The sequence below is a fragment of the Scomber scombrus genome, chromosome 3 (assembly GCF_963691925.1).
Source record: "Scomber scombrus chromosome 3, fScoSco1.1, whole genome shotgun sequence".
In the NCBI taxonomy this organism is placed as follows: Eukaryota; Metazoa; Chordata; class Actinopteri; order Scombriformes; family Scombridae; genus Scomber; species Scomber scombrus.
The window spans coordinates 227,714-254,981 of NC_084972.1; the positions used below are offsets into that span (position 1 = coordinate 227,714).

Sequence of the window (27,268 nt, forward strand, 5' to 3'; positions counted from 1 at the left end):
GCCTAGCAACACAGACCGACAACCTAGTCCTATCCGGAAGTGCAGCCCTCCGGTCGGGCCTCCTTCATGTCCATCGGATATCTTTCCTCTTTCTCGGTTTGCCGTTTACTCAGAATGTCTACTATACAGTTACTGAGATCGTTCGTCAGCCAGCGACTGACGGTGGCTGTCGAGGAAATAATAGGGATGTTTGAAAAAACAATAACTGAGTACGAGGAGGAGATCGACCGGCACCGCAGGTTACTGGTTGCAGAGCAGCTACCCACCATCAAGACAGAGTTACACACCGAAAGAGGTTTGTCTTGTTAAAGTAATGAGCACGTTTTTATTATAAGGATTACATTTGCACTTACAGTGACAGAATCAACTGTTGTGTAACTACTGCTGTAACCAACCATGACTTTAAAAAACGTTAGCTGTTGGCTGTCAGGAACGTAAAGTGGACGTTACTGTGGTGCCTTCAATACAGACACAAGTAGTTGCAACATCCAGCCCCTTGCTGCTGTTATGTCCCAACTGGTTTTCAAATGAACTACTCTCCTCACCCAATAGCAGCATTCGTCACACATGCAAAGTGGCGAGTTTCAAGTCGCATTTCATATTAGCTGCCATGAATAGGACTGGACTGTATTAGTAAGTATTACATAATAGCCACCCACAGAAAAGAGAGAAAATGTAATCTTTGCAAGATGGCGTCGAGCTGGATTCGATTTATAGGGTAAAAATCTAACCTCAATTAACCACTATTTCACCCTATGAGACACTAAAACTCTTTCTGTCATTTATTGGTAAATCACGTCAGCATTCAGGTAACATTTTGATTTGGGTGAACTCAAAACAGCAGGTTACCTTGGACTTCTCTTTGAAAATACCCAAACATAGTTTAAGTTGTTTTGTTGACCCTACAAACACGTTGGCCACTACATTATATGACTATGACGGTTAGGGTTAGGGTTAGACACTAAGCCACAGCATGATCAGAATACAAGTGGTAATATTTTCCCCACAACAAAGTACTCAAGGCATGGACTTCAGGTGACTAATGAAGAGGATGTCTTTGCTCTAGTAAGATCAAATTGTGCTTGACGTGATCTAGCAAAAAAAATAATTAATTTCTTGTGGCTGTGATGTAGTGCTGACAGATACAATCATATTTGCCACAGTGTAAATGATGTGGCTTGAAAATAGCCAGTAATGTGTTTGTGAATGTGTGACTTACCTCAGTGGTGGGTCTAGTTTGTATGGCGATGGTAGCAGTGGCGTATCCAGGACATTTTTACTGGGGTGGCCAAGATGGGACACAAAGCTAGTGTGGGGTGGCCATGGCATAGCAAAGTTTAATGCCACGTACGCAGCTGACCGTGGTTCGAATCCCGGCCGGAGGTCCTTTGTTGCATGTCACATCCCCTCTCTCTCCCATGATTTACTGTCTCTTAACTGTCAAATAAAGGTGTCTATGCTGGTAAAAAAAATCAGTAATTATGTTCAGGACAGGGTACAAATTTTCTAAAAGCCATTTCCTTGTAGTGGATTAAAGTCCTCATCTCTTCACAAGTTAGATTAGGGTAGCAAAATTCAACTGCTATTAGCTCATCCTATAGAATAACATTAATCAGCCATCAGCTCATCATCTGTGTCACCTGTATTGTTACCTGTGTTTGCTTTACTAATTGAGGCGCCAGCTTGTGGTTACAAATACAGCAATCCAGGCAACAGAACAAACCAAAAAAATTCAAATCAAAGCTTAATACTTAAAGATAGGCCTTATTAAAAAAGTTTATCTGTAAGCAAAACATAAACTAAGCTTGTAAGGAAAAAACTGAAATATGTGTTGTTCTTTACATGCTTAGTTTATGTTATTATTTAGCTTAGATATAATTTGTTGGAGATACTGGAATTAGATTTTTTTTGGTTTGTTCTTTGCCAGGTGTGTTTTTATTTAACCACAAGATGGCACCTAAATTAGTAAAGCAAACATAGGTAACAATACAGGTGACACAGATGATGGCCTGATGACTGAATAATGTCATTCTATAGGATGCCTTGTGATGTATGAACATGTGCAAAAAGTGGTTTTCAACCCAGACAGTATTCATGTCCAGGGCCCTGATGAAGGTATACATTGAAACGTTGGCTTTGATTCAGCATAAATTAAGAAGTTTTTTTAAATCAAACAGTTAAGACTTATAATCATAAAGGGTTAAGATGCTTCTTCATAAATTAACTTATGAGAAATGTACATAAACAATTGTAACATAAACCAAACAAATCTTAACTCCAAACAAAGTATATACTATAAAGTAATGTTATGTAAACCTTATGCTGGATCACACTCGTCTCTCACTATCTCCTCCTCCTCTGGGTGTGGCTGGTCAGCTGTGGGAATACACAGATATCTGAGAAATCTTAACTATTGTTGTTGTGTAGTGATGTTTCAGACAGTTGTAATTGTATAACTGGAGTGACAAACTACTTGAATGTGAGCCTACATGGTAAATTCAAACTATCCAAGCATGATGTACCATCCTGTGCAGGAGGAGCTGACTGCTCTTCATCACTACTGCTGTAGTGCTGCTGACTTCACTGGGCCTTTTCACTGCTGCTTGTAGAAGCTGTGGCTGGCTCTGACTCTTTTCTTTTTTGAAGAAGAATCTCTGAATATCTCTGCTTCCCTTCATAGCTATTCTCTTAATATCCCTGAGGGGAAATGTAATTCAATCAATCAATCAATCAATCAGTCAGTCAGTCAATTCACTTTGAAGTAATAGCTATTAGGGCTGGACGATTATGGCAAAAATCATAAACACGATTATTTTGATCGATATTGAAATCACGATTATAAAACACGATTATTCATAGATTTGTAAACATAAGCATTTATTGAACCACCATCAACTTGAAATATTTTTGAATAGCACAACTAGAAATTAAAAATAGTTAAATTAGAGTTTTAAATGTACTGATGGGACTGCAGCTCCTCCTATATAAAAATATATAATGATAAATGGAAATAAGAAAAGTATGGAGTTAAATTTGTTTCATAATGATGTGTGTGTGCAGATCGACAATTTGTGTGTAAATGTGTAATCTGTAAATATAAACACCTTCCACAAATACAAAAAAAAAGATTTGTATACTCACAAAAATATTTTGCAAATATAAAACTGATCTACAAATACACAAACAAATCCCACAAATAAAAAATATCTGTGAATACATTAAATTAATTTACAAATAAATGAAAAGCATTTGTGAATATCTTCATAACATTTACAACATTTTGAAAGAGGCATTTGTGAACTCAGTTTTTTTATTTGTGAATCAAAAAAACATTTGTGGATCTCAGTTCTACGCTTGTGGATTTGCTTTTTACACACAAAGTTTTGAAACAAACGCCGGTCCAAACGAAAATCCACTCGTATCACTCGGCCATTTTCGGATAGCAAGTGATCACCTACTGGTGACGTCATTTCCGCTTTTCCAAGTAAGAGCATGCAGTCTTTCTATGAGTTTTTTTTTTTTTTTTTTTAATAATCAGTGATAAGTGACGTGCATTCATGGTTTCATGTTAATGTCATACAGTGATTATTAGTGTGTGTTTATTTGTTCTATGTATATTATCTAGCACACACTTTAGTATACATTTCTGTTTGAGTATGAAAGGCACCAGGATGCTTGTGGGTGACGTTCAGCTCTCTAAAGCAGTGGCTTGGCTGCTTCTTCAGTTAGCAGCAGTGGTGTGCAGTCAGGTGAGGCAGGGTAGGCAGTGCCTCACCTAAGCTAATGAGAAAAAAGAAAAAGAAATAAAAATTATGTTATTTTTATATTTTTTTATAATTTTGTTTTTATTGTTGATTTATTGTTGTAAAAATAAAAAATGAAAACGTGAAATGTGTTGTTTTAACGATATAAGGACTTGTTTTCAAAGCTGGCGTATGTGAATACATGAGGCTGAGGCAGACTCAACCTCTGCCAGTCTGTTCTCACGCTGTCTTCAATGGGAATCATTGAGGCACAACGCTTCTCTGCCTCCACAGTGGGTTGGCTTCCCGAACCCCCCCAAGGTCTCTCAATGCTGTTGTCATCGCTGTTGTTGAGATACAGGTGATTTCTTGTTGTGCTCTTGTCTTTGGGTGCTCTTATACTGTAAATCCTGTAGAAATGCAGGTGAATGTATGTCTCAGAAAATTGATTGGCAGTAATTGTGTGCGCGCTATAATCCGCTGATGTCAGTAACTAGCTACATTTTTGACAGCAGCATTTTGACTGACTTTGCAGTGGTTTTAATATTGAGTTTAAATATATATTTTTGTATGAGATTTAAGCTCTGGCTGATCCTGCCTACCCATCCATGGACCTCACTGCATGTTACTGGTTAGCAGTTATCAGCCACCTCATCCTTTATATTTTTCATTTATTCTTTCAGATGGGTAAAAGTTACAAAGCACTTCACATCTTATTAGTAGTGTTGATACTTCAATCACTTAATCACTTATCGCTGATTTTTACTTTTTTTTTAAAAGGAAAAAAAGCTCATAGAATGAAGCTCTTACTTTAAAAAGCAGAAATGACGTCACCAGTAGGTGATCACTTGCTATCCGAAAATGGCCGAGTGATACGAGTGGATTTTCGTTTGGACCGGCGGAAGGTTTGTTTCAAAACTTTGTGTGTAAAAAGCAAATCCACAAGCGTAGAACTGAGATCCACACATGTTTTTTTGATTCACAAATAAAAACTGAGTTCACTTTTTCAAAATGTTGTAAATGTTATGAAGATATTCACAAATGCTTTTCATTTATTTGTAAATTAATTTAATGTATTCACAGATATTTTTTATTTGTGGGATTTGTTTGTGTATTTGTAGATCAGTTTTATATTTGCAAAATATTTTTGTGAGTATACAAATCTTTTTTTTTGTATTTGTGGAAGGTGTTTATATTTACAGATTACACATTTACACACAAATTGTCGATCTGCACACACACATCATTATGAAACAAGTCTAACTCCATTGAAAAGCAATATGTAATGCATTGTAGGAGTGTCTTTAATAGAGGACTGTGCTGTGGTGGCACTGGCTGAAGTCTTTTGTTCCTTTATGACTTGGTCATAGACAGTGTTGGGAGGGTTACTTTTAAAATGTATTCCCCTACAGATTACTGATTACATGTCCTAAAATGTAATCTGTAATGTATTCCCTTGGATTACTCAAGTAAAGTAATCTATTCTAAATACTTTTGAATTACTTTTAGCTTACTTCAAAATCGTCTAGTTGAACGTGTTTATCTGGGACACTGATTTTAGTTAACACTGCTTTAGAGAGCGATCTTATTCCTGTTTTCAGAGAAAAAGTTATGCAAATACACAAAACACAAATGTGGTATGTTTTTTTCCTGCAATTGATACTATTTAAAGAAAAATGGCATCCAAGAGTCAACATTCTTCAATTGCTTTTACCTTTTATTAATTTCCACAGCTCAGAAATTAGGGAAATTAAAATTGAAATTTGTATTCTTAAATATTGATGAATGAAGAACAAATCGTCCAGCCCTAATAGCTATAACTACAAACGTCAAGCAGGATCATTGTCAGATTGGGTTAGAATCAGTGTGCAAAATGCAGGTGTTCTTTGGGCTCTGGAACCCCTTAAATAACAGCTTTGACTCCATTAAAATGTTAAAAAGAAAGGAAGTGTGAACAATGTGCCTAATTATGTCTATTATTTATTTATTTATATGTCTACAAAGGTTTATTTTTACATAACTACCGACATCTTCGATCACTTTTAATAACACAATTAACACATATTGCATCTCAAGCATTTGAATGCAATTTGCTCTGCCTCTGACTATTTAAACGTCTAAAAAATATGTGAACTGTGAAGATGAGCTAATTGATACAAACATAAAGTCCTTTATCTCCAAGAGAAAAAATTCTTTAAACAGCCCTTAAATCACAGAGCAGATAAATAAATCACAGCTTGTTCTTGTGTTATAGCTACTTAAATCTAGACTGTCATGTCACACTATATTTCACACACTGGTTGATCAGAAATATAACATTAGCTGTATTGAACACATATATCTGCAAAAAACTCCCTCAGTCTTCAGTCCAGAAAACAGTGTTTCATATTTCATGGCGGTATCCAAATAACAATAAAAAAACAAAACGCTAACGTTAAATGCTTAACTTGGATTGCAGACTGCTAAGTTAGCTAATGCAGTGTAGTTCGTCTTTTAGCTGCTACTTAGTGCTAGATAAAGTTTTCCTACACATTCAGAGGTAATTACGACATAACTAAACATTAAATTACCATACCTCTCAATCGACAAATTTTAGCGTTTTTATCCAGCAGCTGACGTTGTCACTGTGACCGTCCTCCTGTTTGATTAACGACCGGACCAGCAGAAGCAGATGCAGCGTGTTCATCTCATGGCTCACCTATCAGACCTGCATGGCCAAACGTCCGCTGAGCAGAAATCATCTCTTACAGCATCAGTACGACCATTACTGTGTTAGTTAAAAATGTAAAACTGGCCCTAAATCAGTTGATCAGCTGTCATCATTGATTGACAGCATTTCTCTTGTTTCTTGTGTTGACGAACTTGACCAACTACCTATCAGATCTGGGGGTGGCCACCAGGGAGGGTTTTTACTTATCTTTCTTAATTTTTTCATAATATGTCTGTTTTGTGTCTTAGGTGTGTCTCAGGACATCCAGTCGGTGATTGTCAGTGCAGAGGTTCCCACTGAGAAGCAGGGTCTGGACGAGGAGGATCCAGAGCCCAAATGCATTAAAGAGGAGCAGGAGGAAGTCCGGAGCAGTCAGGAAGGGGAACAGTTTCAAGGACTGCAGGAAGTTGATATACCAGGGTTCCAGTTGCATCCTGTCACTGTGAAGAGTGAAGATGATGAAGAGAATCCTCAGTTCTCACGGCTTCATCAAAAACAAGCTGATGAGAACAGAAAGGCAGATCTTCCAGCCAGCAGCTCAGCTCAAAACCCAAAAGCTGTAGCTGTTGGAGGGGAATATGGAAGATCAGAATCAGCCTTTGACTTGGATGTTGCTGGTTTTTTAAAAGCAGCCAGTGATGGCCAGTTTTTCCTCTCACAGTGTTTTAAAACTGAGACTGATGATTTGGATGATAACTGGAACCAAATGATTGAATGTCAGCCATTTTCAGTTGCAGTAAAAGACAAGGAAGATGTGTCTCATAACAGATCTCATAATCAGAAAAAACTCTATAGGTGTCCGGCATGCAGCAAAACATTTAAGCACAACACAGCTCTACAGAGACACATAACATGCCATACAGGGGAGAGGCCTTTTGACTGTACTGAGTGTGGTAAGAAATTTAGGCAAAAGGGAAGTTTGCATATACATATGAGAAGACACACTGGAGAAAAGCCTTTTTGTTGCCTGGTTTGTGGTAAAAACTTCACCCAGAGTGGAACATTAGCTGCACACATGAGAATTCATACTGGTGAGAAGCCTTTCAGCTGCTCAGTATGTAAGAAAAGGTATAACGAAAGAGGGACACTGGTCAGACATATGAGAGTCCACACAGGAGAGAAACCATTTACTTGCACACTTTGCGGTAAAAGATTTAGTGAAAAGGGAAATCTGAATAAACACAAGAGAATCCACACAGGGGAGAAACCATTCATTTGCAGTGTTTGTGAGAAAACATTTAGTTTGCTGTCACACCTCAAAAACCATAAATGTCCTGGTAAAAAAAATCACTGAGGCTGTAGAGCAGGTGCTTCAGCTGAAATGTCCAAAAGTTACAGTGCAATTAACCAGACCGATATAATGAGTCTGTCATTCAAGAAGAAAGCCTTTTTGGGCATTTTATTGAATCTGAGTGTGTTAATTGATTTGTCAAATCCTTTTAAATCCCTTATCCAATCTAATTACATACATATACATATAATAAAAGATAGAAATAAGTACAACTCATTGTAATGTACTGATTGGGAGCAGAGTATGATAGGCCACAAAGATGACATTTTCCTCTTGCTTTTATTGGGTATTATTACCATTAATTTATGTGTTGGTGTTAAGTTACGGATAGTAGTGTATACACTTCTCTTATACTGGTGTTTTTAATGGTACCAAACAGCTGTAAGGTGTAAATGTTGAAATACCACTTTTGATTGAAAGGTACCCTATAGAGTTGAAGACGTCTGGTAGAGGAGCATTTTCTTTCTTTTTTTTTCTCTTTGTTTATGAGGGAGACCCTGTTTTGTTTGTCATGTCAATGTACATTGCCAGTGGCATGGCTGATAGTATTCCGGCGGCGTGCCGGATCTCCGGTGTACCGGCGTGACTGCGAAAAAAACAAAAAAAAGGAGTTCACCCAGATCTAACAGACATTGCTCTGGATCCAAGAGAAGTGCAGCTTTCTCTCTCAACCACACTAACAATAAGCATACTAGCCAATCAAAAGTAGGGCGGGACTCGGGTCTTGACAATCTGGCAGGCGCTTCACGTGCTGTCGAAAGTGATCCCCAACTCACAGGACGGACCGCAAGTTTATGAAACCAGCGGAAGACACCAAAGATGTCGACAAAGACATAAAGAATAAATGGCGCTGGGCGTGGATAGAGGAGGTGGGTAGCGATGGCAAGCCCTTTGGGAGTTGGTGCCAAAAGTTCCGGCAACATGGGGGAAAATGTTTCTGCACGTTGTGTGCAAGGCAGCTGATGTATGGAACCAGCGGCAGAAAAGTCCTCTCACATCGCGAGTCAGACCCTAGCCATAAAGCAACTGTCCGTGCCATTCAACACACATCACGTTTTAATGGAACTGAATGGTCGTTTTCTGAAGTAAACTATATTTGTTAGTTTTCTATTTTTAGATATTTGTAAATTTCATTGTCATTTACTTAACTTTTAGTTTTGAAGAAACAACTTTAGGATTACAGTATTATCTACAGTTCACTGTAACTGTTTAAAAACTATTTAAAATAAGTGGTACATATTTTGCACTTATGTTTAAAAAAGTTAATCAGTTGTTCAAGCCCTTAAGTCAATGGTTGGGCTACTAATCAAATCTTTTTCTACTTTGGAGTACTATTGCCACCTACTTTTTATTTGTATTAGTTTATTTGCCTGGGACAGTGCATAGTAATAAATATATCTGTAAATATGCCAGAATTAGCCCAAAGGCTAGTTTTCATCTGTTGTCCCTGGCCAGGTGTGAGTTGGCAGCCTAAAATCAAGAAACACCTTTCTTTGTATTGCTGTAGTATAATCTGTAGTCAGAGTATGCTAAGAGCAATGTGACAATATGGCAGATAGTTGTGTGGCGAGATAGTTAAAAGGGTTATTTTCAAATAATGTTATATATGTTATGTGTTAAAATGGTGCCGCATACACAGCACCCCCCACCCCTCCCCACCTCCCGGGGCACGGAAAAAAGTTCAGGCTCAGGATTTTTTCCCACTATCAGCGCTGCAGTGGTTTCACTGTTACTGTGACTGTTGATACAGGTGGCTGTTGTGCACATCATTTGCTTGCAGTGCACAAGCAAATGCAGAGATGATTTCAAGTAAATACGAATGTAAACCCTGGATTTAAAATACTTAATTTGTTTGCAAATGTTTTATGCAGAAGGAAATGCATTCAAGATTGCTAGAGCTCAAAGATACACAGCAAAGCAGTTTGGTAAATATCACTCAGTGCCCTATTTGAACAAACTAAGCGCATGGCACAAGTGCATTTAGGGGGTGTCCAAATTCACTTTGATAGTTAAACAGTGAAAAAAAATGGTTGCAGCGCAAGGGGCATGCTTCGAAGGGATTGTACTTAGTCTATTAATTATGTGTGTGTTTTGGGCATTACATGCAGTAAACCAACCAGTGTCATCTCACATTCCCTTTAAAAGCCAGTTGTGCTTACAGTTTGGCATATTTTCCAAGCAGTAAGAAGGAATGTTTCTCTGCAGAGGAAACATCTGCTTGTATGGGAAGGGTTAGGATTAGGGTTAGGGTTTACATATATGTGTATTAATTAATATACAATTATTATATTCTTACTAATAAGGACAAGACTAAACTATTCAATTCAAGAATTCAAAGAAGTGTTACAAAAATGTTTACTAGTTGCTCTGTTATAACATAAATCCTTTTAAATTGTCAGGTTAAGAGACCCACATTACTCCATCAATCAATGATCAAACTATCCAAGTGAATAAAGAAAAATATCCAACACTAGTTATGACATTAATTTTTTTCAAAACCTTTTTGTCACAGTTGAGAGGGGCAGAATAACAGAATAAGTACAACCAACAATTGTGAGCTGCTAAGAACATGTGTGACAGATGTAGCATATTACAAAAACAAATGGCTGCACACAGCCTTGCAGATGTGTCTGCATATATGCAGTATATGTAATAAACTCAAAATAACAAAATCAGGGTTGTCTCAATTCACAACTATATTGTATATATATTCAGCCACCGCACTTCTGTATGATACGGCACGTCTCCATGCTCCGAGCCCATCTGCTGCAAGAACAGCTGGAACTGACGGTGATTCAAGCCACGCGCTCGAATGAAGTTCACTGTTTTCATGACCGTGGTCACGATATTATCCATGCCCAGCACCTTCCCACACAAAGCTTCTTGATGGATAATGCAATGATGCGTTATCAGAGGCGTGTGACAGTTACTTTTCTTTTTTCCTTCATTAGTCCAACCAAGCCCGCTTTTCCTCCACACATTGCAGGTGCACCATCTGTAGTTAATCCCGCCAACTTTTCCCAGGGCAATGCATTTTTGTTTATGGACTTCTCCACTACATTAAAAATGTCCCGTCCCGTTGTGGTCCATGCATGGCAGCTAGATTCAACAGCTCCTCAGTGACAGAGAGGTCCGACTTAACGCCTCTAATAAAAATGGATAGCTGCGCTGTATCCGTGTTGTCTGTGCTTTCATCAACAGCTAATGAAAAAGCTATGTAGCTGCGTGTCTCTTCGGCCAGCTGTGTGGCCAGGTTTCCTGCTAATTCCGTAACTCGGTCCGCGATGGTGTTTCTTGATAAACTGACATTTTTAAAAGTCTGTATCTGGTCAGGACACACCTGCTCACAGACCTTCAGCATGCACTGCTTCAAAAAGGCACCATCTGCAAAAGACTTTGAAGCTTGGGCGATTTCTTCAGCCACAATAAAGCTAGCTTTCACTGCTGCAGTGTTTTTGGTTGTGGCTTTCATGAACACATTCTGCTGCAATCGTAGTTTGCCTTTTAATTCTTGGACAATTTGTTGTTTTTCTGGAAGGCTAACTTTGGCATACTTAGCTCCGTGTTTGGTATCAAAATGCCGACGTAGATTGTACTCTTTGACAACCGACACTGCCTCATAACACAAAAGACATACCGTTTTTTCTCCTTGAAGCACAAACATGTATTCGCCTTCCCATCTTTCTTGAAACAGCCTTCCATCTGCATCAACTTTTCTCTTCCTGGACATTTTGGGATCATTTTTATTTCTCAAATCCACTTGTTGAAAATCGCGTTGATGAGGATACACTGCAATCTAGTGGCGGGATGCCGTCACTTCGCGGGTAACATGATCGGCATGAATTATGGGAAATGTAGTTTATGGTCAATGCACGCTTTTGACTTATTTATTTTCTGTTTCATATTTTTTATTAGTATGTATACAAGAATAACAAAGGCACTTACATTGTACATTGGTGTCAGCATTAAACATGTTTGTATACACCCTTGGATTTAGAATTTTGTTTTTGAGAACAATCAACAGTTACAGAATTAAAACCAAATAAACTATACAATGTTTAGATACTGAGATATAATCTATATAAAATGATTAGACTGACATGACAGAAGAAATACACAAATAATAATAAATAAATAAAAAAAGGGGAAGAGAGGGAAAAGAAAAGAAAGAGGGAGTGTGTGTGTGTGAGGGAGGGAGGGAGGGAGGGGGGTTACATTGATGCAAAAAAGTCCATAAACGGTTGCCATTTGTTGTAAAATTTGCTCAAGTTCCCCCTTCTTGAATATCTAATTTTCTCGATTTTCAAAAAGTACATAACCTCTGTAATCCATTGTGTACTGGAGGGAGCAGTTGTGGATTTCCAATTTAGAAGGAGGTGGCGTTTAGCAATGAGTGAGGTGAAGGCTACTACTTCCAATTCTTTAATAGAATATAGGGTATAGTCATCCGGAAGACCAAAAATGCCAATGTGTGGTGAGATATGAATAGTTCTTGAAAATACCTTAGACATGGTGTTGAAATAAATTTGCCAAAAGTTCGACAGAGCTGGGCAAGAGAAAAACATGTGCGTAAGATTGCAAGGTGTGCCTCCACATCTGTCACAGACATCTACCATATCTGGGAAGATCTGTGCCAGCCTAGTCTTCGAATAATGGCATCTAAATACAACTTTAAACTATATGAGGGTCAGGCGGGCACAAATAGAGGTTTTGTGAATGACCTTCAGTGCAGACTCCCACCAGTCTTCATCTAAGACCAACCCCAACTCACGCTCCCAAGTCTCCTTTGTTTTGATGGGTAAATGGTCATCATAAGATTGGATAGAGCTGTAAACCTTTGAGATTAAAGACCTTTGTAAGGGATTAAATTGTAAGAGTTCACCCCATGGCTGCTTAGGTGGGAGGTGAGGGAAGTTGGTAAATAAGGATTTTGTACAGTTCCTCACCTGGAAATATCTAAAGAGATGGGAGGGTGGAAGAGTGAATTCAGTAACTAGATCTGCAAAAGAACAAAAAATCCCTACCCTATAAAAATCCTCCAAACATTTCAGTCCCTTATCGTGCCATAAGGAGAAAGTGGGATCAGTAAATGTGGGTTTAAACACAGGATTTCTTAACAATGGGGTTAGAGCTGTGGGAGCAGTAAATTTAAACTGTTTCCTAAACTGAAACCATATCTTGAGTGTGGCGTTAACCACCGGGTTGCAGGTAAGGCCAGAGGGGTTAGCTGCCATTGAGCCGGTCAGTAAAGCAGAGAGAGAGACTGGGGAGCATGACTGTGCTTCCAGCTGATACCAGGGTACATCAATTGACTTGGACCAGAGTATAATTTTAGTTATGTTCACGGCCCAGTAGTAGAAAGGCAATTTGGCAAAGAGAGACCGCCATAGAACTTACAATTCTGAAGTATTTTTTGTCTAACTCTAGGTGTTTTGCCATTCCACAAAAAATGACGAATGATTGAATCTACCGTTTAAAAAAAACTTTTTGGCAAAAATATAGGTAAACATTGAAAAAGAAATAAAAATTTTGGCAGGACACTCATCTTGACAGTATTAATTCTCCCAATCAAGGAGAGAGGGAGGGAACCCCATTTTTGAAAATCTGTCTTAATCTCGGCTAAAAGGGGAGAGAAATTTTCAGAATAAAGAGCTTGGAAGGACCTGGCTATGTTAACCCCAAGGTACCTAAATCCCGAAGTACTCAATTTGAAAGGAACGTCCGACTGGGAGAGCTGCATCGCTAGTTTATTAACAGGATAGCATTCACTCTTGACTTATTTATTTTAAGACAATCAGACCTTTTAAGTTTTCGGGCCTTGAGTTTGACACATATGGCCTAGGTTATTTATTTATGCTCTATATTTTATTCTGTTTTTTTTAGGAGGATGTACTATAAGTCTGAGCTTTAAATGATGAGCCACATCCAAGACTGTCACAACAGACAATAAAGTTTCTGAATTTTAATTTTAATATTTGAATTGAGTTAAAAGTATCTTTTATCTATCTTTCTTACATGAACTTAAATTAAATAGTACAAGAAAGCTTTGAACGCATACAAAACCCATTATTATTGGTTAAAACATTGACTGCCTTGCACTGGAAAAAAATGTTTATAAGTATATTTTACTTCATCCTTTGAGATTTGTTATTGCCTCCATGTGTAACCCCCCCCCCCCAACAAGTTACTGTATTTTAATATAGAATATTGGTGTTATACTGTATCCTACACTGAATCACTCATATCAAGATGATAAATGTGATTCCTTTAGCAACAACAATATTGTTCCTATGAGGAATTATCAGCAGCAGCACCAGTATTTTTCTTTTTTTTAAGTTAATAAGTTACAATTTGAGCCAAGAAAACCCTACTTTGGAGGATCTAAAATGTAAAACATTTTGCTTTGTTTACACTTCTTTGCATACCACTAAATGTCATATTTGTTATTTTATAGTTTTGATGTATTTAGTGGTCTTCATTGTAGAAAATAGTAAAAATAAAGAAAAAAACATTTAGGTGTGTTCAAACTGAATTGGGACTGTATGTACATGCATTTAAGTCATTTCTGTGAAGAAAACAACTACATTTATTTAAATTTTAAAGTTTATATCAGCTTTTGGGGGTGGCTGTGACTCAGCAGGTAGGGCGGTTTGTCCACTAATCACAATCTCCAGCTCCTCCTGTCAGCAAGTTGAAGTGTTCTTGGCCAGGAACATTGAACCCTAAATTGCTTCTGCTACTCTGGCAGCGCCTTGCATGGTAGCTCGCTGCAATTGGTGTGTGACTGAATGAGGTTCCATTGGGTTATAGTTATTTGTTGGTTGTTTTAACTGCTTTTGTAATGTATTATTATTATTATTGTTATTATTATTACACATATTATTGAATATTATTGTTTTTCCTAACTAGGATTTCTGAAGCTGACACATGACCCCAGCCTGATGTTTGACATCATCAGCCAGTTGCTACCTGATACTCCTCCTCCTGGACAACTTGTATGTCTTGTTGTGTAGATCAGATGTCAGAAAAAATTATTAATGATTGTGGCGTGGAAGCGCTGAAACTCACAGCCAGTGACATGACGGACAGGACAATGTCTTAATCTGAGCACAGAGGATCAGGGATGACATACAAGAATGATCTGACAGTACAGTTTCACCCATAGTAGCTTCTGCTTTTATTTATTAAATGTAAATAGTTTGGTGTGCCCTTAACTGTAAAGTATGCTGTCTAGTTACTTCCTGGTATACACAATACTATTCTTAGTATTGTATATGTCAACACAATTAAAGATGTATAAGCTTCATAAAAGTAGAATTTATAACAGAGATGTTGCGTTGGATAGACTGTACAGGTGTTCCTGATAAGTTGCTGGCTAAATGTAGATTTTGCTTGGTACTTATTACTTTAGACCATGAACAAAGCATTTAGTTTTTTGGCTATATTTTATTTGTTGATAAATATGGAAACCCAGGATAGTATGGTGACTTTTACCTCAGCTGAGCAGACTGTGGGGGGGGGGGGGGGGGGGATTTACAAACATCACTCCTGCAAAGATAGATGATGTGAGTATCACACTGTCACAGTGGTAAGCCACCAGAGGGTGCACATACCCTGTAAGTAAGCACAGCATCTCTAAACAAGACTCACATAAACTGTGTTGTGTTATGTAAGTGATGCATGGCAGTATTTTTCTCTTCCATTTTTATAAAATGCTTGACTCTAAGTATCCCCTAGTTTCCTGTACCAACGTGGCAACAATGAAGCAGGTGCTGCACTTTGGCGTTTCAGTGCACAGGCCCATTGCAGCCCTCATTCTCAAGATAGGAATCAACCTTCCCATGGTGACCAGTGCAGGACTCATCCATTGGCTAACTCTCATTTTCCAAGACTCTGCCCTACTGCACAGTTCCCCTGTATCCTATACAATAACTGTCTGACTCAGACAACATTTGCATCACTCAAAAAGAAACAATTTAAAGCAGCATAAGTGCATATGAATCCTTTTAATTTGACTTAAATTAACAACAAGATGAATGAATGTAAACTAGAGATCACATTTCAATACCTCAATGATCAGGTATATGTAGTAAAATACTGACTACTCAATATTTGAATTATATACTGTGTTTTTTATTGATGTATGTGAATGGATCATACTTCACATTTTCTTGTTGAGAATTGCACTAGTCTTATAAAAACGTGATAGTAAGACTAATGCAAGACTTTCATGTAAGTTTATGAAACATCTTAACAACTTTTCATTGTCTTGCTTGTGGAGGACCACTAATCTTATCACCTGAGGGTTCACTGAAGACAGTATCAACTTCATTAATGGATCGGTTTAATTAAACGACTCCTCCAAATTGAACAATGATATACATCATTGGTCTACTTCACACCAACACACAGAGGTGTTTTCTGAAATTACTGGGAAAAATACATGTTTTTGATGTAACAACGCTATGGTTAGGTTTAAGAAAATGTCTTGGTTTGGATTAAAATAAGTACTTTGTTAGGGTTAGGGAAACATTGTGGTTTGGGTTAAAATGACTACCTCCTTTAGGTAAAGGGACACCGCACGGTTAGAATACTAGGCAGACTGTGGCTCTGTAATGATGTCACCTAATTTCCTGCTTTGCTTCTGTTAAAATTACTATGGCCACTAGAGGGCTTCTGTCACAGATTAAAATTTAGAATTCAGCGCTGCACAGTTCTACAAGACATGCTCAAAATAAAGTTTCAATTTAGGTATAGCCTATTGTAAGGTTTCCATCATGCACACAATTGCAATGCATTTCTTTTACCACAAATTAATTACCATATGGTAAACCTGGGGACCCAAGTCAGGGTAGTTTATCACCTTTGTCTAGTTGTAATCTATCACTGCCAGCAAACTAATCAAGCAGACAAGAGAGCGAGATTCTCTATTAGCTCCTCTGATGGACAGACAAAGAAACAGTCAGACAGGTTATTATGACATTCATGAGAGCAGAAAAAGAGAATATAACATAAATAAAAATAACACTAAAACATTGAACAGCAGGAAAAAAGTTAGTTTTAAATGTTATTATTGGGCTGAGAAAAGGGGCAATGTTTCAACCCTATTGGGTATTCAAATACCCAAATCTGATGGCAGAATGTTGTGATATCAAGTGCCGCTGCCATTACTGCGGTGGGTTCATTACAGCTGGCTGTTGCCCCCTCTGACAAATAAAGATATGTGTGAATGATTTATGAGTTATTTAGTCTTTAAACACCAGTTCTCCTTCCTTGGGAAAAAGTAACAGTGCTTCTGTCCAAACTATGAATGCAAAAATGCTATTTGGAGAAGCTTGTTAAACCCAGCAATAATTACTTTTTTTTTATCAACTAAATCATCATCTTGCATTTTGATCCAAATCAAAGCATAATTTAAACTTCCAGGTGATACACATTGTACAGAATGTAGAATTTTTGCTAGGAAATGTACAAAAGTAGCAAGAGACCAGTTAGGTGGCAGCTCACCATCAACACCATGTAGGCAGATTGCTCAGGCTTTAATGGTACCTGGCTGGTCAGAAAGTGATCAAAACATGGCGATTTAATGGAGGTATATGAAAGTAAAGTTGGATTCATGGTACAGAGACTTATTACTTTTATTTGCCATTTTTCTCTTTTTTAAGTTTTGTGGTCTGTCTTTTTGTCATTAAAATAATTTTAAATACATTTAAAACAAAAAAAGTGTTGTTCTGTACCTGTCTTAAATATAGAATGTGATGTGCATACGTCCTTTGCATCTACATTTTTGATTCTTCCATACACATTCTTATGATCAAGACTGATCACTTGCCATCTCGCACATTTCAGCTTTGCTCCACATAGCAAAAGAGCTTTGACTCTTTGTGTAGTGTCATAAAAGATGAATATCAGCCAGTAGGTTCATGAGATTTTCCTCCTTTTTATGTCCTTTCAATTTTTATTTTCACACATGTACATTTGAATTGAGTTAATTTATGTAAATTTGAACTGGTTAAATATTAATTTCATGTCTGTAAATGGGATTTCTCTTCTCACTCAGGGCTTTTCTTTTGTCTTCATCTCCATGTTTTCCTCTGTTGGTGTTGGCTATGCAGCTCAGGGAGGGGTTCAAACGAGCAGACAGTCCTCATGTCTTATTGGCTAATGCCTCCTCTCTGTGCCTCTGTCAGTGTAATGAAAAGGGGGATTGTGCAACGTTGTGACACAGCCCCCCTCCTCCCATTCACTGTTGTCCTCTCTTTGCCTCTTTCTCTCCTTGCTTTCATCTTCTCCGCTTGCTCTGTAACGCACGGTGGAGAAGGATGGCCATGTGATGTTTTAATACCCAGGGATTTTCTGCTGGGCATGCTCTGTAGCCTCTATCCATCCCTATCTGAGGAGAGGTTGCCTATTATTGTCCTCTATCCGGCCGCTCATCTCTTCTTCCCAGAGGATCTATTGCTAGCTAATAGTGACGTTTACCATGGATCTACTTGAGGGCTGGATGGTGTGTTAGATCACTGTCTTTCACACACTCATTACTACACACACATTGGAATATATGTGCAATGGTAACAGGCACCAGAGACGTGGCAGCATTTGTACAGGTGGCTGGTAAGTGACATGCTTGGTGTTTGTGTATGTGTGTGTGTGTGTGTGTGTGTGTTAGGGTTAGTGTGGATTATGTAATTTCCCAGGGTTCCTTTCTGTTAGAACTAAAGGTTATTGTGTTTATGAATGACTATATGCACCACTGATAACAAGTAATTCATTCATTTATTTGGTTCAGTGTGTGTGTGTGTGTGTGTGTGTGTGTATTCCACAAGTAAGTGTATCCATAACTGCTTTATCATCTGATCATTTAATTAAGCAGTCTTCCTGTTTGTATTTCTTTGACATTATTTATCCAAATGCTATTTATTTATTAAATGATTATTGATGTGTTGGCTGGGATTGATGTATTGAATGTTTTTTTGTGTGGTCCAAGTAGGAGGTGTAAAAACATTCTTCATAATGAGTTTGTATTCAGTATTTGCTATGGTTATTCACACTTTGTCTGTTTCCCTCACTCAGTAGAAAACATTCAGATCAGACTCATATCATTAGCTATAAGGTGCACCTGTACTGTCTCCATCATAAATACAGTAGCAGTGGTGACAAGCCAGGCCGGCTGATGGTCACTGACAGCTTGTCACTCAGTGTTACCACTGCAATTATAGGAAGCCCACAGAGAAAACCCTAAAAGTTTGCTTTTAATGTATCTTACATGAGGATTCATTAAGATATATTGACCAAAATACTGGACTAATTAAAATTTGACTTGAGGGCGCTATAGAAGTCAGTAGATCACCAAAGTCATTATCTTCTGGGGACAATGAATATCTACACCAAATTTGCAATCGCAATCCATATAGCCAGCTGGCTAAAACAAAGGGCATGGACAGCATGTGCTTCCATCCAACATGGGCCAATAATGTTTCTATCATTATTGTTTCTAACTAATACATAAAGGATTAATCTATTTTAATTAGATATTCCCCTCATATTGTTTACTGACAGGTTCACAATTTTGGTTTGTCTTAAACAATAAGAAGAGATGCTTAGCATCTGAAGAAGAGCCAGTATGGCTCGAAACGTCATGCTTTATTTAATTTTACCTGCATGGGAGCTCCTATGGTGTGCAGACTGTTCTTTTTCGTCCAGCACTCATCCCCAACTGGGTACGGATGTGCGTGTTGTTTTGTTTTTTATTGTCTTAAACAAAACCCATATGAATTAAAATTGTTTTTCTGTCTCTACTCATTACTTTTGTTCTTATATTGTTCATATAACTCATAATGAGCTTCCTATTTAAGTGGTGGGGGACAAAATCAAAACTCCTTTTTCTGTACAGAAATGCATTCCAGAATCCGGAATTCAATATGAGGCTTCAGCAGTCTGAGTTAATCAGATAAAGAGGCAATCTTCCAAAATGAGTCTTTTAGGTAAAAACAAAGAAAAAAGAAAAAAAACTCTTTGTGTTATTATCCATTCAAGTACAGCTCACAATAGAAACATTTTACACGAAAACAAAAACACGGAATTTTGTACAAAAATATACACATTTTGACAGATACCCATTTGATTTGATTTACTTCCTGATATAAACTCCACAGTCTTTGGAATTGTATTTTTGAATTAAAAGAAAGGACGGTGGATTTTGTTTCCCATCTCACATTGTAAGCACATTAGGAAGGGATCTCTTAATGAGCCAGTATGAAGAACAACAATGATTACAGCCAGCAATAACGTACTGTGAATGTGAACATATCCTTTAATAGTTGAGCCCAAAACAATATATCTTTGGGTTGAATTCAGACAGCCATAGTTATGACATTCTAGGTGAAGTTATTATTGGGTGACAAAGTGTGTGTAGGGAGGAGGTCAGAGTGGATGGATTTGAGTGTATTGGTTTTGTTTGGAATTCTGGATGTATGAATATATAATATATCATTATTATATAATTGGAAATGGAAATAGCCCTGACCAAGCGAAGACAAGGAGATGTTGGACAGAAACAAACAGACAGAAGGGTGTCTCCACTTCTATTAACCCTTTGTGGAACAGTCACAGTAATTCTGTGTGTCCAGCAGGAAACAGTCCCTCTGCATACAAGAGGCTACCTTTTTCCTGATAAAGATGTTGAGTTACACTGAAACATGCTCCTACAGTTTTTTGCAAACACATCCCAAGATTGAGTGTACATACAGAATCATACAAGCAGTTAAAAACAGACTGCAAGGTACTCCCATGGGTGTGTCTGCCACATGGCAGCATTAAACTAATCCGAGCCAATTCCACTCCAATCCGCCCAGCAGAGCTGATCAGAGGCAAAGCAGGATGAGAAGGCTTTGATGCAAGCCTTCAGCCACACTGTCATCAGTGTGTGTCTGTATGTGTGTGTGTTTGTGTGGTGGTCCCTTATTACTATTACTATTCTATCCGGGGTGAGCTCATTTGCCCTGGATTAAGTACACATTTAATCCATATATTCCACGTGTTTGCGTGGCACTTTCAGTCACAGGCCATAAAGTTAAAAGAAATAACACAGATTATGTAGAACAGACTCAAGAGTCAGGTGCCAGAGTCAAAAATACTTTTCTCAAAGTGCAAGTGATAAGGTATATTTTCTTTTTTAACTTGCTAATAGCTGCCATGTGGTTAGGATTAAAAGGTTAAGTACCCAACTACACACACACACACACACACACACACACACACACACACACACACACACACACACACACACACACACACTTTGTAACCATGGCAACAGCCACAATCAGGGGACATCCCCTTTGTTAAAAAAGGAAATCAGGGACAAAAGAAGGTGTGGAGGAGGGGATGGCGGAAGAGAAATTAAGTAGATGTTATTAGGGTAAACAGGGAAGAAGACATGGGAAAAAAAGAGTGAGATGGCAGAAAATAGTAGGTTATACGGCTTTTATAGTACACTGCCTTGTTCAGGTTCAGGCTTTCAATATAGCAACATCATCATAGTCTATGGTTGGACCCAGTAGTCTAATCAATAGTTGTGTTGTGCATGGCCAGCCTCAAATACGAGGAAATGAACGGCTCTTCCCCAGACCCTACCTCAATCACACATGAGATTGAGATGCGGTCTGGCGTTAGGTATCTGTGCTTTACTTGAGTATTTATTTTTCTGACGAATTAGTATTTTTACTCCCTACATTTGAGCCTGTTTTGACAATGTAAGGAATAGAAAGTACATATATTTCTGTTTGTACTTTCTACTTCTTACATTGTCAAAACAGACTCGTTACTTGTTTCAACATCAGTTACTTTATAAAAAGAAGACGTGCAAGTAAATGATAGAAAACCGATCTTTTTTTTTCTTTTGGTGTGTGCGCTGCTCAAAATCAAAAGAACAAAATCCTCAGACAAAGAAAGTCCCAACAATGTGTGCAGACAGTGCAGGAATATGACGGCAGCAGGAACACTCCTTCCATATGAACACATGCTGTGCACTGTGCACAGTTTACACAGCTCCATTATAACAGCTAACTGTGACAGTGAGTAAGTCGGTGAAGAGCGATTAATGGGGAAATCTGTGTTGCTTTTTGGTCTGGTTACTACTGTTTACTTCAGCACTGGTGCCATTATGGTACCGAGAATCGGTACCCATCCCTACAATCGAACTATAGGTCTGAAAACGCCTTAACTGATTTAGGTGTAGGATGTATTCAGCTGTGACAAGCGGACATTAATGACACTGGGAGGAATCACACACACAGACAAAGACCATTAAGTCCCAACACTAGGGAGCAGGAACAGGAGAAGGGAGAGAAGGGAGGAGGGTTTTCTCAATTATTCCTTCAATATTCCCCAATAACAACTGAATGGTATAATGTAAACACAGAATAACAGGCCTATCCTACTACTATAATTGGACAGCAGGATTTTTTGTCTGTCCGTCTGTGCATTCACCTTACGCCAACCCCCTCCATCCCCTCCAAGGTTTAGGGAGCCAGCCATTGCATATGGCATTTTTCATGTTGATATTTCATGTCAAATTCAATTTCTATTTCAATGTTAAGTAAATAGTCTGCAGTTATACTTTGTATTTCCTCTGGAGCTACTGGGACTATTGTATCAAAAATCTTGAATCAAAAATAGAAAAAAAAAGTGTATCCTGCCAACGACACAAAGAATTTGAGCAGAAGCAGTTTTTATTTTATTTTTATAATGTCAACTACACTACCTCAGGGAATTTTACCACACTGCAATTTTGGTCTCCCTAACAAAAGATAGGTCACACAGAATATATTGTATAATTTGTTTAAAACAAAATGACATAACAGCGGTCAATGGAAACCAAACCACTGGCTTAGTGCCCTACATTGGCTGCTTTAGTTCACTCCCAGCTCAAATGAATGTGGACAAAGCTGATGGACAGAAGGTGCAATACAAAATATACACAAAAAAAAAAAGATCAAGGTAAAACCAGTCCATATATAGAAGAGACTAGATACTTGTAGTAGAAACAAAACAGTTGTTGTAGAAATGAAGATCTAAAGAGAGACAGAACAGCAATTGCTCTGGGTGTTTAGGAAGGACCACCCACCAGTGGCGGAGTGGCCGTTCGGGAGTTTTCCCGGTCGGCCACCGAGGTCAGGTGGACCAGCCCACATTTAATGTGAGCGGCCGCGAGACGTGTGTAAGCCGGCCCTATGCGTTATACATCATTATTCTACTTCAAGGCTCTACCCTCCGTGAAAATCTCCAAGGCTATACTATTTAATAAAGGAAACGTCCAACCAACATTTATACCACTTGCTTACTCTCTTTATCTCATTCATGGTTACCCTGCACACTCTGATCTCTCCCATCAGTCTACTCATTTTTGTGTAGCCTATCTTAATTTAATTAATTATTCAGGCGTTACAAAGCTTTCATGGTCATAAATAATAATAAAAAACGAAATGCAGTTTCATTTCTTTGCTTGTTCTTGAATTAACGTAGAATGGAGCAAAGACTCCTGGGATTGCAGGTCAAGTCTATTTTCGGAAATGTAGGGGGATATAATGAGCGGCCCCACGTCTAATGGCATCACCCTAAAGATACGTCAGACAGACAGAGAAAGTGCGAGTGGGAGAAACGGGGGGGTTGGGCTGGTGGTGGGCTGGGCCGGTCAGAATTCTCCCGGTGGCTTTTAGTGCCCCACTCCGCCCCTGCCACCCACTGTGGTGCACAATCTGGCCATAAGACACTGAAACTACCAACTGGGATGTACATGTGCACCTGATTTAAAGTAATGCAAACTCACATATACATACCAAAAGAGTGAAAGAACAGCTTCCAAGCAGCGTAAAGGCCACAAAGACGTAGCTCAGTCACTATCACAGCAGATCAACTGGATGAGTTTGTGGTAGCTCATGACATGATGGGAAAAGGCTGACTTTTGTTGTTTTTTTAGGGCCCATTTGCTGTTAAAGGTGTATACACTGTCCACGGTGATTGATATGTGTTATTTCAAATGGAACTTGGGGACATGTAACAGTAAATCACACTTTCCGTTACCACCAGTCCACTATCTGAAGGAATATAATCAAACCTTTACTGCGCAGAGGTGGCAGATCAAAAAGCTCCCATATGAATAGCTTTTATAATAGTTATATGGGATGTTTTAGAAGGCGCTGACCAATACAGTATAAAGAATCATTACCCATAAAAGCATTTTAGATTGAGGTGCACCACACTGCCTTTTTTGGTTGAAGCCTACGATAAATTAAAAAAAGACAGCTTTATCTTTTTTAAATTGTTATTGCAAGGCAACCTCTGAATCACTTGCCCTTACCCTAGCCATTATTTTGCTGTGAAGTAAACTCAGTTCTGTACCTTTTTAAATAAACAAACCTTTTTTTTAGTTATTGATCCTAGTAACTACAGTTAGTTAAGTAATATAGCTCTGGGTATCCAGCAACAGCTACCACTAATCCTCCTCCATGATTGCTATCTCCCTTTATTGTCATCACCACCACAGATCATACAGTCGGAAAAAAGACAAATGACATTGGGTGCTTTTCTGCTCTGGATTGATTTTTTTTTTTCAGGGCATTCCTGCAAAAACATGAGGTGCTCAGCAACACAATAGCAGTGAGCAAAAACCTCTAATGAGAACAATTACAAAAAGCTGCCCAGGCTGCTATATCAGGGCCTAATTGTGTCTTTTTAACACAAAGGGATAAATATAGTAGTGGTTCAGCTTTGCACATCAAGCAGAAGGAGGCCATCTCTCTTCTCTCTGTACACTTACATTACTGTAATTGAGAAGTTATGTCTATTCCGTAAATATTATGGTCTCTAGAAATGAACCAGGGTTCTCTTTGCCTCTAACTGTGTGTGACATTTTTCAATTCTGGCTAAAGAAAACAATCTGAGATGTTTCAACTTGGACAAACAAGGGTTTAAGCTAGGATAAACAGTGTGTATGTGTATGTTTTTCGTTCTTGTTTCGGAGAACAAGGCAGTAATAGTGCAGTGGACAGTCACTCCTTTGCAGCAGAGATACAATCAACAATCTGACTTGCTTATGTGTCTGTTTGCAGCTGCTCAACAAATCTGCAGTGTCATTAGGTCTACAGTCTGTGAGTGTACACTCCCCCACCCTCAAGCATTACCCACCCACCAGCCTGGTTATATAACCCTCACTCCACCCTCTGGGCTGTTTCATCCCTCAGTCTGCTTAAGAATGCAGATGTTCCTCTGTCATCAAATGGGAGAGGTGTAATCCACTGCAGCAGCTAGTAGCCCATCCCTGATGTACAGCAGGATGAGTGCCAGAGACAGGCTGCACAGGGATTATGCTGCTAAATCTGGACTTTTTTAAACCCATGAGTTGGATAGAAATAGAAATATGAAATCTGAATATGTCCAAATATATTTTTGTAATATATGTAGCAATTTTGGATGTTTAATCAATAAGCTCTCGTTAATAAAGGGGCACCACCTCCTTATTTAGGATGAAAGATTTAATTAATTCATTGATTAATTAATTAAGTTGAATAAATCAAAACATTTCAGTCAAATATCTGAATTTGTGTCTTTACGGTTAAATATCACTGTATCACTTCAAAGAATAGACATACACCAGTGAGGGAATTTTATGAACTACACACTACTAATAAATGATGTAAAAATAAATGTAAAGATGAACTTGAAAATACAATATGAATTCAACAGATTGTTACTCGATATAGTGGCTGAAGGATGGCTGAAAGGTGATGGTGAATGATGAATTTAAATGAAGGATATGTAATTGTGTGGAAGCTAAGACATTTTTTTCTGATTTTACTTGAAAAGAAACATTTTAATTACTCGATCTGACATCAACCCTTGAAACTCATGGTTTCTCGACACCTGTCAAACTGCCATAGACATTGCGGCTCCATTAAAGACCAGGCAGCAGAAAGCTAAATAAGAGCCTTGGCTGAATGAAACAACCCGCACTGCCAGACAGGATTGTCGTAGAGCTGAGCGAAAGTGGAAAAAGGACAAATTGCAAGTGTCTTTTCAAATGTTGAGGGATTGCTGGCGTCATTACCAATCCACTGTGAAAGAGGCTAAAAGAAAAAAAATTTTCTGATATTGTTCTGTTAAACTGTCACAAGCCTCGTGTGTTGTTTAAAGTCATCAACTCTGCTCTGAATGCACCACAGACTGGAATTGAGGCCTCCCCTGCTGTGTGTGAAAACTTTCTTCACTTCTTCATTGATAAAGTCACTTCTACCAGAGCACTAATTTCACCTCCTGCTTCTGATCCTTCAGTGTCTGTCCCAGGCGGGGAGTTCTGGTGCTCTGAAATTATGCCAACGCGGAAGTAACTTAAAACTGCATTCTATCAAAAGGCCACCAGGGGGCGACTGTTTTGGTGTCAAAAGGACTTCCGTCTCTATACAAGTCAATGGAGAATTCACCAACTTCTCACTTGATTTATAACCTCAGTAAACGTTTTCAAAATGTGTTTATGGTCTCAATCGCTAGTTTAAAGCCTTCTTCAATGCAGTATGATGTTCATTTGTGAAATTTTGGCCTCCCTGATTTTATATTTGACGATAAAGCAGGGTATACATCAGTGGCGGTTGGTCAACGCGGGGTGCTGGGGCGCCGCCCCATCCAATAATCTAGAGAAAGTCTATTTAAACATATTAAATATAAATTAATTAGATAATGCTAAATCATTATGAAATATAAAGTATTTGCTTGTAAAATGCGCCTGTTAATCTCTCAGCACCTGTCAGCATTCATTATAAATCAATTCCAAATTGTATTTTATTAATTTCTATATGTACTTCCTGTATGCAGGGCGCCGGACTAATGGGAGTCAATGCAAGCCCTCAAACCTTTGACAAGCACATGACCCGAGGCTGCTCTCTCATTGGCCTGCGTCATGTTTCCCAAGGGGCGTCCCCGGACACGCCCACTTTTATTGGCAGCGAATTGTTGTTGTTTCATGTTTTTTAATCTACTGTGATTGGACAGTTCCGGCTGTCATTCACACCCTCCCGTCAGCTGCTGTCACCCAAACTCCTGCTGACGGTAGTTTCAGGAGATGACGTTAAAGTGGAGCCGCGGAAATTAAAGAAGATTATTTTGTAATTTCTCTACAAAAACATAATTTCACAATACTTTCACTAGAAGAGAGAAAGAGGATAAAACAGCAGCAGGTGATGGAGCAGCTGAGAGTTTATCCCGCTGCTGTTATGATAAACGGAGCTGGCTAGCTGGATGTGGTGTGAGTTATTCCTTTTATTGCTTTATCTGTTTGCTGTTTCAAAGTGTCAGCACCGAAACGTTGTGGACAACGACAGGGGAACGAGACCTAAAACATCTCTCTGAAAAAATGCAAACAGAAAGCTGCAGCCATCGAGACAATAGCATGAAGCTAAGTTGTTCTTAGAAGACTTAGCATTGCTGAGCTCTTTCTGCAGCTGTTTCACCACATCTGGCCACATGTGGACCTCC

At 38.5% G+C, this 27,268-nt stretch overlaps 1 protein-coding gene and 1 pseudogene across 1 annotated transcript; one reads left to right on the forward strand and one right to left on the reverse strand.

Annotated features, from left to right (window-relative positions):
* Positions 1–67: 67 nt before the first annotated feature.
* On the forward strand, positions 68–10,373 carry LOC133978131 (zinc finger protein 501-like). The gene is made up of 2 exons (XM_062416487.1): positions 68–295; positions 6,702–10,373. The coding sequence occupies exons 1-2, from the start codon at positions 115–117 to the stop codon at positions 7,745–7,747; spliced, it is 1,227 nt and encodes a 408-aa protein (XP_062272471.1). The 5' UTR covers positions 68–114; the 3' UTR covers positions 7,748–10,373.
* A 19-nt stretch (positions 10,374–10,392) lies between these two features.
* On the reverse strand, positions 10,393–11,700 carry LOC133978132 (general transcription factor II-I repeat domain-containing protein 2-like; annotated as a pseudogene).
* Positions 11,701–27,268: the final 15,568 nt, after the last annotated feature.

Coding starts and splice junctions, on each gene's coding strand:
- LOC133978131 (XM_062416487.1), top strand. CDS start 115: ATGTCTACTATACAGTTACTGAGATCGTTCGTCAGCCAGCGACTGACG. Junction 296..6,701: donor AGAGTTACACACCGAAAGAG/GTTTGTCTTGTT, acceptor TTTGTGTCTTAG/GTGTGTCTCAGGACATCCAG.